Source organism: Candoia aspera, chromosome 2 (assembly GCF_035149785.1).
Source record: "Candoia aspera isolate rCanAsp1 chromosome 2, rCanAsp1.hap2, whole genome shotgun sequence".
NCBI classification, from domain to species: Eukaryota; Metazoa; Chordata; class Lepidosauria; order Squamata; family Boidae; genus Candoia; species Candoia aspera.
In genome coordinates this window covers 29,386,912-29,403,621 of record NC_086154.1, presented here as the reverse complement: position 1 = coordinate 29,403,621, position 16,710 = coordinate 29,386,912, and the positions used below count along the sequence as shown (strand labels likewise).

Here is a 16,710-nt window from a genome sequence, read left to right as displayed (position 1 = left end):
ACTCATTGTGAACCCATTTATACATGTCAGGTTCCATTTGTGTCTGAATGGCATGGTCTGATTTTTTTTCTATTCTTTTAAATATTTTAATTCTGCACACATTATAAACTCTGTTGTCTTTCTTTAACACCTAATACTGTTGTTTTCTCTGCATGGCTATCCCTCTGAAACTCATCCATGTTTAGAAACAAGCATCTCTTTTCAACATTCTGCTCTGACTCTGTTTTGAAGATTTTTTGACTCTAGCAAAGAGACCTTGTTTTTGAAACTTTTGGCCTTTAGGCTTGAGAATTCAAAGAATGAGGAAGGATGGCAAACATCAAGTAGCTTGCTCCAAGGCAGTAGAAAGCCAACCTTTCCTCTCTTTCGTATTTTAGATTGTATAAAACCCATAAACCCCATCCTTGCTGATGTCAATGTATTGCTTGGCAAACCATGGCACAAAAACTGGTAACAGAAGGGCTACTGTTCAAAAGCTACAGCTTTCTACTTTGCAAAAAGCAAGCTAATTACAGCTTTAGGGTCTTACAAGGTTTTCCGGCCAAACATAAAGGATCAATCTGCAATTTACATCAACAGAGGATTGCATGTTTCCCACCCCCACCTCCCCCAATGTGAAGAAACAAACAAACAAACAAAAACAGTTAGGGACACTTTCAACAATTTGGTAAAAGAGCAGTATATTAGAATTTATAATTATAAATTTCCAGGCTATATTTTGGCAGTTAGTTCCAAATTCTAGGCTCACATATTTCCTATTTTCTCTGATCCTTGTGTGCTCCAATTATTTCACTCCCTTCCTTGTTAAAGCAAACCACAGCTATAGCCAATCACACTTGCTCTCCAAATATCATTTCAAATCTGGTATGAGGGAAACATTAACCTCAAGTTGCTTATTTAGATCATAAACTATCTGACCAGCAGAGTTGAGTTCAAAGTCATGGATATACAACTTTTCTCTACCTGAGAGCCATACTTGGCTGTTACTGGCATTCTAGGGTAAACCCAAAAAGTAGGGAGGAACAAAATTTGACATCTACCTGGTGACATCTACCTGTCCCATTAGGTCCAGCAGGAGGGGCATGTTATGGGTCCCATCTACGAAAGGGTACCATCTGGTAGAACCCAGGAAGAGAGTCTTTTCTGTCATGCCACAAGGGCCTTCTCCAGGGGGTCTGGTAGTAGTGGAAAGCTTCTGCAATGTGTTGAATGGGAACTAGTGATGGATTTTGTCACTCATTATGGATAATTTTTTGTTCTAATGTGGTTTTATTGATAGTTTTTATATATCTGCATATTTGTTTTTAACATGTTCTATGCAGTTGTTTTTTAATTATTGTGAGCCACCACAGTCACCTAGGTGAGATGGGCAGCTATACAAATTGAATATTTCATAATTGCTTCTGCCCGGGACCCTGAGGTACACACCACTTTTTTAGACATTATGTGATAAAGTTTAGTGGGTAACAATTAAAATGTTATTCTTGTTCTCATGAGAAACTGGTCATTTGGAATAATCTTTATTTTAAAATGTCAGGTAAAATTATGGGGGAGCAGGGGAGCAGACAGCCAGTTTAGTGTAGTGGTTAAGGCAACAGGCTAGAAACCAGGAGACTGAGAGTTCTAGTCCTGCCTTAGGCATGAAGCCAGCTGGGTCACCTTGGGCCAGTCACTCTCTCTCAGCCCTAGGAAGGAGGCAGTGGCAAACCACTTCTGAAATATTGCCAAGAAAACTGCAATATTTCCAGGTGGTCAACAGAAGTCAACACTGACTTGAAGGCATCACACATCACACAATATAAATTTGGACAATATACAAGAAATATGGAAGACAGAATTAGAGTTTCCTATGCTATAATCAATTATGTCACATTTTTTAAATGTTAAATCTGTTTTTTTTAAAATGCTCAAATCAGGTTAAAAATGAATTACTGGGCTCCTCCATTTTTAAAAAAAATGGTTTGCCTACCTCCATGAAGATGCAATCACTCTGAAGGTACATGGGTACTGTTGCTTTGCTCATGTCTCTCAGTAGCTTTTTGTTGACTGAATATTCTTATCATGGTGAGAAGTAAGTAAGTTAAGATTTAAAGGTATCAACATGTTGCTAAATTATATAACAAAAATTTGGAATTTGTTCATGAAGAATTCTGGATTTACTGTGCTTGGACTGTTGCCAAAATGATCATCATATGTTTCTAGCAAAAAACACTTGTGTACCAGATTTGAGGGGCTTGATGAAATATGTCGACTCCCAGCCTTTGAACTGGTTGTTTATTGGCTTTTATTGGTTTAAAATCAACCTCATCTTCCAATCCAGCTCCCCTTAATATATATTTTGCATATATGTTGAATAAATAAGGGAAGCGTATGCAGCCTTGTTGCACTCCTTTGCCAAAATGGAACCATTGTGTTTCACCATGTTCTGTCTGTACTGTGGCTTCCTGACATGTGTATAAATTTCTCATAAGGACAATGAGATGTTCTGGGATTCCCATTTTTCTGAGCACTTTCCACAGCTCGACGTGTTCTACACAATCGAAAGCTTTTCTATAATTGATGAAGCACATACTGACTTCTTTTTGGTATTCTTTGGCTTTCTCAATTATCCAGCATGCATCAGCAATAATATCTTCTGTACCTCGGCCTTTTCTAAAGCCAGCTTGAACATCTGGCATCTCTTTTTCCATGTAGGGCTCTAATCTGTGTTGGATGATCCTAAGCATTGTTTTGTTAGCATGTGAAATTAAGGATATTGTACAATAGTCTGCACTCTCTGTTATCCCTCCTGTTTTTGGTATTAGAATGTAGACTAACCTCTTAAATAGGTTTATAGCTCTGCCTAACATTAACTGGCAGCAGTATTAATCCAATCTATGACATCTCTCTATTTCCTATATGATTCTCTATATCAAAATGCCACATTGCTCAGTTTAAGCAGAAAAACATTGTTCTGCTTTACTCAGTATAGATGGATACAGGAAAACTCATTAGGTAAACAGTTTCAATGGGTTTCCTATAAAAGGTGAACATGGAATAATGGGTAGTGTTAGAAATGAGAGATTTTAAGCCTGTTAGTCAAATCTGAACTACAACACAAAAATTCTTGAATATCTTGGACGCTCTAGCACCATCTGCTGACTGATTGAAGAAATGCCATTAACTGGTATTTCAGGGAGACTCCAGTTCCAAATAGAATGTGTCCTTTGCAGAAAATATTGCATTTTTTACATACTGGTAGCAAACACATGAGTCTTCAAATGGTAAGGGATGCAGGAAGCTGAAATTCAGTAATATCTAGAAGGACAAAGTTCTCCCATCTCTGATCTAATCAAAGTTATAACCTAAAAATCAAGAAGTAATGCTTAGAATGTAAGGGACGTGGTGGCGCTGTGGGTTAAACCGCTGAGCTGCTGAGCTTGCTGATTGGAAGGTCGGTGGTTTGAATCCGTGTGATGGGGTGAGCTCCCATTGCTAGTCCCAGCTCCTGCCAACCTAGCAGTTCGAAAACATGCAAATGTGAGTAGATGAATAGGTACCGCTTCGGCGGGAAGGTAACCGTGTTCTGTTTAGTCATACCAGCCACATGACCACGGAAGTGTCTATAGACAAATGCCGGCTCTTCGGCTTTGAAACGGAGATGAGCACCGCCCTCTAGAGTCAGACACGACTGGACTTAATGTCAAGGGAAACCTTTACCTTTACTTTACCTAATATTTAGAATGCTCTTCAAAGCAAAGTTGTCAGATTGTTCCAAGGACCAGTTTATAATTCCAGTTCTTTGTTATGCAATAATGAATATTATATTATATTATATTATATTATATTATATTATATTATATTATATTAATATATTATAATATTAACGCAATAATGAAATAAATATATATATATATATATTTATATATATATGAGAATGATGGCGCCAAGGCCGGGTGTGTTGCAGTGCGGGTCCCACTAGAAGTTTGTTTTTAGTATGTTGCAGAGGTTGGTAGTTTGGAGAGATTGGAGAGTTGGATGAAGAGGTGGTGGAGTTTCTGTGGATTTGGGCTTTTACTCCAGTGGACCCAGTGGATGCTGCTTTTTAGCAAGCCCATGCAATTCATCTCCCTCATTAAGCTATTTGGGACAGAATTACACGCAACACCGGGGGCTCACCTCCTTGGCTGGGTGGCTGCTGGCTGGACTGTTGGCTGGAGTGCTGCTTCCCTGGGACCGGCAGTTGGAAAACTGGACTGCTGGGTGTGCGGAGCAGCTGCAGCGCGTGGATTAGCTATGGCGCGCTGAGCAGCATTCGACCGCGCGGCAATGGAGGAAACTGCACCAGCGGCAACAGAGGCAGCTTTTAGCTGGCTGGCATGGAAAGTGCGAGCTCCGATGTGGTAACAACAGAGGCAACAAAGGCAATTTGGAAATTAAGATCAAGAGATTTTGCGGGGTAGGGATTGGGTGCAGTGAAGGCGAGGTCGGGCTGAGATGTTGTTTTCAGCTCTATCCTTGCAGCTGTGGACCCCTCCCCTTGTCTACCTGTGCAGCCATTTTGCCTTCTCCGCAGGCTGGAGAATTGAGTGGAGAGACTGGCAAATCTGCAGACTCCATGGACAGATGGACTGGGGTTGAGGGTAGGAGAGTGTGTTTCTTCCCCTGAATAGGGTCTGTTTCCCTGCCTATGGGTGAGAGCCAGGGGGAGGGGGACTGATTGATCACCCTCAGAGTTATTTGATGCTGGCTGTGTGAGCTCTTGCCAATTGAGTGAGAGTGGAGGGGGGGTGAGAATGAGAGTATAATAGTATATAGACTATTGCAATGCGCTCTACATGGGGCTACCATTGAAGAGTATCTGGAAGCTTCAACTGGTCCAGAATGCGGCCGCATGAGCAATTATTGGTGCCCCAAGATCAGCACATGTGACACCACTGCTGCGCGAGCTGCACTGGGTACCAGTTTGCTTCTGGGTCCAATTCAAGGTGTTGGTTATGACCTTCAAAGCCCTATATGGCATGGGGCCAGGTTACCTGAGGGACCGCCTCATCCCCATAACATCGACCCGCCCCACCCGGTCATGCAGAGAGGGCATGCTACGAACCCTGCCGATAAAGGAATTCCACCTGGTGGGGCCCAGTAGGCGGGCCTTCTCTGCAGTGGTACCCGCCCTTTGGAACATTCTGCCCCCGGAGGTGAGACAGGCCCATTCGCTCCCGGACTTCCGGAAGAACCTAAAAACCTGGTTCTGCCACCTTGCTTGGGGTGGGAGGGGCACCAGTTCATCTTGGGGGTGGCTATTATAGATCTCTCCCCAACAAACAAGATCTGCACTGCTGGATTTTATATTTTATATTTATTTTATTTTTATAGAGTTATTTATATTGTAATTTATGTGTTTCAATTCTGATTGTAAACCGCCCAGAGTTCCCTTTTCAGGGGAGATGGGTGGTGATGGAAAACTGAAAAATAAATAGATAGATAGATAGATAGATAGATAGATAGATAGATAGATAGATAGATAGATAAGGTGGAGTGGGTTGTTTCTCTGGACATGCTGAGTGCTAAGTAGGAGCAGAAGCACCCTGGGTTGACAGCCCAGAAGGAGGCTGTAACTGGAGGTGTGTGTATGGTGTGGGGGTGAGGGGGCTACAGGCTTGGGCATGCATCAATTTAGCCAGGGGAAAGGGGGAGGTCCCTATTTGTTAAGCTGGGCTCCAAGAGGGATCAGTTGGGACTGTTACTACTGTACCAGCCTCCCTGCTGCATAACAACCTCCCTGCCTGAGCTCCTTGACTCCGTAGTCAGGTTGGCGATGGAGTTCCCCAGGCTTATGGTCTTTGAGGATTTCGACCTGCCTTCCTTGGGGTTGGGGTCAGAGGTAGCTCAGGAGTTCATGGCCACCATGACAGCTAAGGGCCTGTCCCAAGTCATCCAGGGCCTGATGCATAATAGTGGTCATTCGCCTGATCTGGTTTTTCTGTTGGAGCAGTGGCAGTGTTCTGAAATTGGGGGAGGTATTGGTGTCTCCCGTCATGGTCAGATCACTTCCTGGTGAGTCTCCAGTTTTCTGGTGCCACTCCCCTCTGCAGGGAGGCTGGGCCTAGATAGACCTGCCCCAGGCAACTGATGGACCCAGCTGGGTTTCAGAGGGAGCTTGGGGTTGTTCTGGGAAGTCTGCTGCACGGTCCGACTGAAGCCTTGGTGGCTGCATGGAATAAGAGAACAGCCATGGCTTTGGATCAGATTGCGCCTGAGCAGCGTCTCCATGCCCATAGCTCCTGGAGCTCTCCGTGGTAGACAGAAGAGCTGAGGAAGCTTAAGAGGGCAAAGAGATGCCTACAGCACCACTGGTGGAAGACGGGGAGCGAAGACGATCAAACACAAGCTAGAGCCACTATTAGAGCCTACCTCATGGTGGTAAAGGCAGCGAAACATGGGTATTTCTCTGCTCTAATTGTGTCCGCAAACTGTCACCCGGCAGCCCTATTTCGGTTGACCTGGTCCCTCCTTGGAGGGAGTAATACCGGGTTTCACCTACAGGGTCGCTGTGAGGAATATGCTGAGCATCTGGCGGGTAAAGTCACTTGCATCCACTCTGTTGAATTCCAGCCTTGATGCAAGGCCAGTGGGGGCTACGGGGGCTGAATCTTGCATGGCTGGTCAAGGCTGCCAGGGGGAGGACATGTGATTGGGTCTCGGTGGTGGTTAATTCCTCCTTGAGGGAAGGGGTAGGTCCACCGGCTCTTAAGGAGGTGATGGTGTACCCCCTCCTCAAAGGGCCATCGCTCAACCCAACTAATCTGGATAGTTTTTGTCCAGTCTCCGACCTCCTCTTTTTAGAGAAGGTTGTTGAGAAAGTGGTTGCATGGCTGCTTCAAAGGGCTCTGGATGAAGCGGATTATCTGGACCCCTTTCAGTCAGGATTCAGGCCGGGATATGGGAGTGAGAAGGCATTGATCACGCTCTTGGATGACCTCTGCCAGGACCGAGATGAAAGCAGTGCTTCCATCCTTGCTCTTCTTGACTTCTTGGTGGCCTTTGATACCATTGATCATGGTATCCTTCTGGACCTGCTTCGGGAGCTGGCAGTGGGCAGCACTGTGTTGCACTGGTTCTCCTCCTTCCTCTGAGGTCAGTTCCAGTCGGTGTTGGTAGGAGGGGAGAGGTCCAGTCCATGGCCCCTACTGTGTGGGGTGCCACGGGGCTCAGTTCTCTCACCCCTCTTATTTAACATCTACATGAGGCTGCTGGGTGAGGTGATCCAATGGTTTGGGGTGAGGTATCATCAGTATGCTGATGAAACCCAACTTTATATTTCTTCCCCAGGCTGTATGAGTGATGCCGTGGATGTCCTATCTCAGTGCCTGGAGTCTGGAAGGGCCTGGATGGGATGCAATGGGCTCTGGCTCAACCCAAGCAAGATTGAGTGGCTTCGGGTGTTTGGGTCGCCCAGTACCAAGGTTTTTCCATCTTTGGTCCTGGCTGGGATGGCACTGCCCCAGATGGACCTGGTGCACAATCTGGGGGTCCTCTTGGACTCACGGCTCCTGCTGGAAGAGCAGGTGGTAGCCATGGCTAAGAGGGCCTTTGCACACCTTCGGGTTGTATGCCAGTTCTGCCTATTCCTGGAACAGGAGGCTCTACTGTCACTCATGCCCTCATGACCTCCTGTTTGGACTATTGCAACGTGCTCTACATGGGGCTGCCCTTGAAGAGCATTTGGAAGCTTCAGCTGGTACAGAATGCAGCTGCCTGGGTTGTAAATAGTATCAGCTACTTGGCACATGTAACACCACTGCTTCAGGAGCTGCACTAGTTGCCAGTGGGTTTCTGGGTGCAATTCAAGGTGCTGGTTGTCATGTTTAAAGCCCTTCATGGCTTGGGACCAGGTTACCTGAGGGACCGTCTTTTCCTAGTTGTTTCTATCTGTCCAATCCAGTCTGGCAGGATGGGCATGCTCTGGGTCCAGTCAGCCAAGGAATATCAGCTGGCAGGGACCAGGAGACATGCCTTTTCTGCTATGGCACCTGCCCTCTGGAACATCCTCCCTCCTGAGATTAGGATGGCCCCAACCCTTTTGGCTTTTTGGAAGACCTGGCTTTGTGCCTGGGCCTGCGGCCCCAAGTGTGTGAAGGGCCCCGTTTCATGGTTGTGCTGACATTGATGGTTTTAGGATCTCTTGTCTGTATTTATATTTAATTTTCTGTATTGTTTTAATTGTTTGATTGTTTTTATTGTTGTTAGTTGCCCAGAGTCACTGGTCTGAGATGGGCGGTTATATTAATCGAATGAATGAATGAATGAATGAATGAATGAATGAATGAATGAATGAATGAATGAGGCAGATTCAGATTGAATGTTAGGAAGAATTGCAGGCAATTTGGGAATTGAACCAGCTACCTAGGGAGGGCTCCTTTTAATGTGTGAGATCTCTAAGGCAGTCTCTTCTAGAAGAGAATATACTGTATGTAGCTCAGGGTTTCTGCAATTACCTTTGCATTTACTTGGGATGCTCACAGTTTCCCTGCTGAACTCCTGGAAGCTTGGCATTCAGACAAGTCAGCCATCAATAGACACACAGAGATAAACCACATTCATACACCATTCAAAAGAGACAATAAAAAAGGTAAGAAGGAAACAAAAAGACCAGAACACATCCTCTCCAGCAGCCATCACCCATATAAGCAGGGATTGATACCAGGCAAACAATCAAGCAGAAAACAATACCCTAATCAAGGAACTACCAAGAAGAAAACCACACCCCCACCAACGCTGGCAGAGCAAGCTATTGTATATAAACGGAGAGCAAACCCCACACTCACTGACACTGATGATGTTACCTAGTCGGGTAATGAAATGTCTGCAAGCAAACCACCAAGCTCCGAGAGCACCAAGGACTCCACAGTCTCTTCTATCTTTAACTTTTAAAAAGCTGGGTGTGGGTTAAAAATAAAGCTGAAGTAAAAAAAAGTATTGCTAATTAACAATTATTGATATCAGGTTATTTATGAATAATCTATTGCAATATATTAAATTGGTTTGTGCGTATTGTGTCGATGCTCCATCCAAAACTAAACTCCCTCTACTTATGCTTTAAGGTCAAAAGATGATGTTATCATTAAGGCACTCTCTCAATAAGAGAGAGAGTTGTTCAAGATGAAGACCCGGGGATTTATAGAATTTTTACTGTGTTAAAATACACATGATCATCACACAACAGGGAGATTAGAAAAAAGAGAATGAGACAGAGAAATAGTGAGAGATTACTCTGGCAGACTGAAATGGCAGCGCTATGTTGGGCAAAATATCTGTGACTGAGCTAAGAAATTCTTTAGGCTTCTCCTGAATGGCAGGGATGTTCTTCAGTCAATCTACAGATTAAGCTCCTGAGAAAATGTTCTCCCAAAACCAGCTATCTGATCAGAAAAGAATTTAAAGAAGACAGTGAAGATAGATAGACGATGGCATGTAATTTCGGCATTAGGAGATACTGTATCAGAGTGGTTAGAGTGCTGGAAAAGGGTTCAGGAAGACTCAGGGTGAAATGATCTCTAAAGCTTAGTAGGTGATCCTGAACATTCACTCTCTATTTGACATGTTTCAAAGGACTAAGGAAAATATAATAGGAGAGAGAGAGAGAGAGAGAGAGAAACCATATACATTAATCTGAACTCTTAGGAGACAAGATGATATTAAAATGTCGTAACAAACATTTTGAAGACTCTTGAAGTATAATGCAAACTGAATAGAAATTATAGAAATGCTCTGAGATATTTCAAAGCAGCTACATATTTACCAGCCTAGATGAAGAAGAGTTGATAGTACAGCTGTCCAGTGATCCAGATTCAAAGGGGAAAAGGTGATTTAGAGTGCGCATCTCACACCTGTTGGCACCTCCTTCAATTAAACCTGTCTGCCAGGTAAACCCAAGGGAAAAAAAATGCAGCTTCTTTAAGAACTTGCTGACAAAAACACAAAGAATCATGATATTGGTGACTTAATATTACAAAGAGTTGAAACAAATGTATGCCAGAAGCACAGATCTTCTAAGTCTTATCAAGTCCACTGATAGTTATCGCTTATTGTTAATCAGGGATAAAGGCTAGTGCCAAGAACAGTTACAACCATATCAAAGCATCAGTATGGGTGTTTAAGTTCCAGAAAGTAAGTTTATTTATTTTATTTATTTCTCAAATGTGTACTACCACCCATCTCCCCCCAAAGAGGGACTTTGAGCAGTTCAAAGATTTGAGTGCTCAGATAGTCTTATCAACCCTTTTGGTCCAGGAGTGATAGAGACTGAAAGAGAAAGAAGCATACTTCAGGTAAACGACTGGCTTCAGAAATGATACTGATGAAAGAGATTTGGATTCTGGGATCATGACCTAAATTATCCAGATGATGGATTTCTGGACCAAGATGAGTTGCATCTTATTACAGTTAGTAAGTATGTTTGGCCAGTGCATGATAAGCATGATTTCCAATAGTTTAATCTGAATCTTGTAGGTGTGGCACCTCAAAATCCTGAGCTGGGGATCTCAATTAAAGGCTTGGGCATCACAGAAGAAACTAGCGGTATTATTTTAAGTCAGCCTATTAAATCATACAACAAACCTAGAATTATAGAGATATGATAAAATGGCTAAAGCTCAGAATCAACTCTGGTTGGGGAAAGATAAGAATAAGAATTTTAAAAAAGCTTTTTTTAGATATGTTCAAAATAAAAAAGGAAAGGAATCAAAATACTAGTAAACTGAATGAAGATGGCAAACAAATGGCAAAGAAAAGGTGAAACTACTCACCTGTCTCAAACCACAGAATTACAAGTACCTGGGCATTTTGAGAGTAGTTCCTAAAGCAATTGATCTATAAGCATCTTTAAAATGATGTGTTAATTGTCAGAGGTCAGCATGGATTTGCAAATTTTTGACCAAGTATCCCATGACATTCTGATTAGGAAGCTGGTAAAGTGTGGGATGTATACCATGACAATTAAATGAATGCATAGTAAAGGTAAAGGTTTCCCTTGACATTAAGTCCAGCCTGTCTGACTCTAGGGGGCAGTGCTCATCTCCATTTCAAAGCCGAAGAGCCGGCGTTTGTCCATAGACACTTCCGTAGTCATGGGGCCGGCATGACTAAACGGAACGCCATTACCTGCCTGCCGAAGCGGTACCTATTAATCTACTCACATTTTTGAACTGCTAGGTTGGCAGGAGCTGGGACTAGCAACGGGAGCTCACTCCATCACGTGGATTCGAACCGCCGACCTTCCGATCGGCAAGCTCAGCAGCTCAGTGGTTTAACCCACAGTGCCACCATGTCCCTTTCAAAATGAATGCATAGCTGAGTATAATTTCTATAAATTATACATAATTTATATTAATTCATTAGTTTATAATTTATATTCCTCATCAAAGTGGAGTGATTCTATGATTATTTGATTATAAACTGAAATACTGAGTGGGATGGCCCAAAATTAGTTTAGGATTCCAAACTTAGGGAAATGCTTAGCAAATCTGCAGATGACACAAAATTATGTGGGGTGGCTAATTACCTAGAAAAGAGAAATAAAATTCAAAACAATGGACAGAAAATAATTGAATGAAATTTAACAAGACAATTGCAAAGTTCTTCACAAAGGAAACAGAAATTGAATGCATGAATATAGAATAGGGAATATTTCGCTTGGTAATAGTACTTGTGAAAATATTATTTGGGACATTAGTTAATTATGAGTTAATGGAGTAATATGCCTGCAAAAAACACAAATGCAGCTTGAATCAACAGGAGTACCCCTTTCAAAGTGAGGGGTAATAATACCACTCTATTATGCATGAGTCAGACATCACCTTGATTCTGGAGTCAAGTTTGGGGCACCACACTTTAAGAAGGATTCAAACAAACAGAAAAGAAGTCAGAAAAAGGAAACAAGGATGTTTAAGGGATTCAAACTAAGCCTTGTGAAAAAAAGATTGAAAGGAACAGAAGGAAGAGGGGATGTGACAGCACTTTTCAGGTATCTGAACATTATACGCAGAGGTAGTCTAGTCTCTTCTACTTATGATTGTAAGTAGAATAATATACTTGTCTAGTCTCTTCTACTTATGATCCTTGAAAGTGGGCAAAGCAGTGGAAAAGAAGCAGAAGAGGACATAGCTGTAGGGGTGGTGACTCCAATGATGGCAGTGAAAAAGAAGAAAGATGTGCCATGGCAGCAGCATTTTCACACACACCCCTTGGCACCCTTCTACTCAAGGACTAAAGAAGATGGCTACAGTCAGTTCATGTTAGCACTATGTGAACAATGTAGTCCATAGACAATGTTCTACTTTTTCTTGTCTCTGCTGAATAAAGATTGCATTTTACATCCCTCGCTTTTGGCTAGTTATCTCAAGCTGGCCTATTTGCATGCAGTTTCTGGCTGATTACTATGAATTTCCTCATGATATTGCTGTTTCCATCTATATTAGGACTGGACTTATTTTCCATGGGATGTTTATTTTTATTTATTTATTATTAAATTTATATCACCGCCCATCTCCCCCAATGGGGGACTCTATTATTCAACCTCCACCCCCCATTCCTACTCTCTTTCTATGCATCTACTTTTATGGGGGAAACAAAGTATTTTAAGGAAGGCAAATTAATTTATTTTATAACTCTGCGCATCTATGCATATCTAATTATTTTTAATGGGGCAGTAGACATTTTAAGTGAAAGAAATTGATCTATTTTACAGGAAGGGTTATGTGAATTCAGTTGGTTTTAAGGGAGGCAGTAAAACATTTTAAGGGAGGCAAATTAATTTATTTTACAGGGCAAATGGATGTAAATTCAGTTATTTTTAAGGAGAAAAGTAAAGTTTTCTATATTTATGCTGTTTTGTGGCTTTGACTTTTTTGTTCCTTAAATCATGGCAGCCACTTCACAGCGATGCTCCTAACACTTCATCAGAATTTCTTCCATAGTCAGAGCATTGTCTCCCACAGCTGTAGAGTCACCCAGAATCAGGTTCATCCTTATATCTGTAGGCCTCCTTCACAGTGATGCCAGTTGCATGCTGGCCTGTGTATCCCAAAGAGCCCCTGAGTGTATTGGTACCCAAATGGCTGTAAAGGAGTTAGCTGTGTTGCAAATATAGTGACCTTGGCAAGCCCTAAGGTCTCTCAGCTTCAGCTATTAATGACTGTGACAATAGTACTTCTTCTATCTCTGTCCCTGAATACTTCTGATGACCAACTATGTATGAACAGACAGAACAGTACATGCCATACAGAAATGTCAGGTATTAACATGCCATTGTGAGACACTCATGGATCTTATTTTCATACCCGAAAAGAATTTTCCTCTGTCATACAATACATTAGAAGCAGCAAAAGAGAAAACAAGGCTGCTCAGAAAAGAAACAGATTTGTTCTCTAAAGCTTTTGCAGACACACAAAATTAGAGATACACAGAAGTGAGATAGAGGAGTTAAGAAGACAAAAAAGCAGCTCAAGCATGGGAGCTCAGAATGACAAAAGCAACATTGCACTGTTGTGCTGTAAGTTCTACCCCTTTGGTTGTGACGTCACAATGTGACATCACATATACAAAAGAGAGTGGGGCTTGCATTGCAATCCCACAAGGCAGTTTTCATCTTTCTGTCTCCTTCTGTCTCCCTATGGATGCCACTGAGCTCAAGCAAGACTTTTCACCAGAAGATACTAGACCCAGATTCAGATAAGGTCTATTCACGCCAATCAAATTCTTTCCTTCCGTCCACTATTCAGTGTGGCAGAGGTGTGAAGGAGGACATTCTTAAGAATAATTTAACCTTCCTATATTTTATTCTTGGACTAGGGAAGTAAAAATTATGCAAATTTTGCAATTATGTGAGTAAATACTTCCTTGCATCTCGGTTGAAAAGAAAATAATTAATTGCTTCTCAGTTTTTACCCAGGTTGAATCAGCTTGCACCACCTGAACCTACAGATAAACTAGAATGTATGTGCATGCCAAAATCTGCACATTATTTGCTGTTCAATTCATAGCTGAAAAAGTCTGCCTCTCTCTCCCTCCCTATGAAAAAATTCACATGAAAATGCATGTATTGGGAAAGTACATACAAAAGTTCATTGCTTTGGAGTAAAATACCATGCAATCAGTTTATTTTTAGCCGCCTTAATTACTGAAGCAACTGCAGACATAGAAGAAAAAAATATATACAAAAATGTATAGCAATAGAAAATCATTTTTATTTTATTTTTTTATTTATAATTTTTTTATGCATTTTCACCTTTTATGGTGGGGTGGCGATGTTGGTGGAATTAACAGGGTAGGAATTGTTAATATGTGTTAACTTTTTCATGCATTTTTTTCACTGACACCAAATGCACATGTCTACTTGCAATACAATCCTACCCTTGATAATTATGCATATAACTGCATCCTTGATTATGTGTTTGTACAAGCACGTGTCTATTTGTTGGGTTATCAATGAACCTACTATTAAACAGAGTATAGCTATAAATATCCTTAAACACTAGTGAAATCTATCTGAAAATTAGAACAAGTAAACTAGGGTTTCAAATTGGAGAGGAAAAGCAGAATAGATGTGTACGTTTCCTTTCCACTGCTTTACTAGTTGCAGAATACCATTTTCTATAATTTTGCTAGCTGGCATAGCACAGCTTCATTAACATACCTTTTCATAATCCAGCATCTCTTTTTTTAAGATGAGGGTGAGGAATCTACACTTTACAGGCTACATTCTTGGCATGATATTATTACTTCTCTAACTGGGATCATGTCAGGTTCTACTTCCAAACACTCATAAGGCTGATAGAGAAAATAATTTGCTTCCTGATGTGAGTTAAGGGAACTCACAAATCCTTTAACTAATCTTCTGCCTTTCAAAACAGAACAGTGATTAAAAAAAAATCCAGAGATAATGACTTGGGATATTCTGGCATAGGATTCAGAATTGGGGCCCTTTTTCCCTTTTTACAAAATGCACTTCATAGAAAGTATGATTTTATATTTTTGCTAAGTTTCAGGGCCCCAGTGCATGTTTATTTTATTATTTTAACTACATCCCCTCTCATTGATACAGTTATAAAGCAAAAACATGCACTTTGATCAGATTAGATCATTGCTGAGTTACCTTTCAGAGTGAATTTATGAATCTCTAACATGGAAAGATATACCTCTCAGTAGTCAACAGTTCTGCTAGATGAGACCAAGTATATCTTACACATCACACAAGCAGGGTTTCTCAACCAGGGCTCCATGGAATCCTAGGGTTCCACGAGAGGTCCCTAGGGGTTCCCTGGGAGATCACGATTTATTTAAAAAATTATTTCATATTCGAGCAACTTCACATTAAAGAGGTTAGTTTCATTCTACATTTTGTCTAAGAACACTGTTAATGCATATATACAGGCCTACGCATGAAATGAGTATAATAATTTTGTATCTTCTGGCCTATATTTGAATCTGGATGTGCAGGGGTTCCCCAAGGCCTGAAAAATATTTCAAGGGTTCCTCCAGGTCAAAAGGTTGAGAAAGGCTACACTAAAGACAAAAAGACTGAATAATCCATATTATGCCCATTCTGCTCTACAAAAGCCTGGTAATATGATACAGACATGACGATGAATATTTAGCTGTCAAACAGGCCATCAAATATAATAACAAAGATGTAACAGATAACTGGGGGAAGTGTTTGTATGAAATACCTTTTCAATGTAACTTGCCCAGTCTAAATCAAAATATTTTCTAACTCATCTTTCTTTGGGATTGTAATATGGCTTCTTCAATTTGCCATCAATCCATAACATATAGACCAATATAACTTAATGATTTGCAGAAAAGCTTATGGCTTTGTTCTTGCTCTCCGGTTGCCATTTTCCCAACTGCTTTCATTGCTATCCAGAGAATACTTTGAATCTTAGGAACAGCTTCCAGGTATACTTAAGGGGCCAAAGGAGAAACAAGGCAAGAACATTCCTATGTATGTATGGGTCACTAATCTCAATTCTTTGGCTGTAAGGCAATGATCCCATTTTTGAGGATTTTTCACACATCAATTCATCTAGTCCCTACACTGCCTTTTCTCCAAAACTCTCCCAATCGACTGTTTAAGAATTTTTATCCTATTTTTCATACCAAGTCACAAGGAAAATGCACATCATCAAAATTATTTTCTTTTAAAAAATACACATGAAAAGATTTTCAGTGGTTTACGTACCCAGAGATATGTGCTAAAGTCATGAGTATACAGCAGAGCATCACAGTACTAGATTTTGCCAACTCTAACATTTGCCAAAAGCACATTCTTTCATTCAACCGTTCTTCCCTTTGAACAGATTAATCTACACTAATTATCCAGGTAATAAGGTATTACAAGGAAAATTTGGGAATATATGAAATATTGATGTATGCAAGGCAAAAGGAGAATGCAAAACTGATGCCTCCAGATCTCTCAGCTGCATGATGAGGATCTTTCAGAATTCCATTTCAGAAATGAATATTGTAATCATGTAATCATGAAACTATTTCTTTATTAGATTTATATCCCATCTTTCTCATGGTGCCATACTTTATACTCATTCCTTCAATTTTCCCCCACAACAACCACCCTATGAGATAGATTGTGCTGAGAGAGAATGATCGACCCAAAGGCACCCAGTAAGCTTCCATGACTGAGAGTAGATTCATATCTGGGTCTCCCCACTCCCA

General features: G+C 41.3%; 1 protein-coding gene across 12 annotated transcripts in view; it reads right to left on the bottom strand.

The window, feature by feature from the left end:
- Positions 1-16,710, bottom strand: part of MITF (melanocyte inducing transcription factor) — a 151,977-nt gene that overhangs the window by 30,904 nt on the left and 104,363 nt on the right. For 6 of the 12 annotated variants that reach the window (XM_063291569.1, XM_063291570.1, XM_063291568.1 and 3 more), the window contains exon 3: positions 9,782-9,898. The exons of the other annotated variants lie outside the window; for them this stretch is intronic. In XM_063291569.1, coding sequence (XP_063147639.1) covers positions 9,782-9,898 — 117 coding nt within the window. The remainder of the gene's footprint in view (positions 1-9,781; positions 9,899-16,710) is intronic. 12 annotated transcript variants of the gene reach the window in all.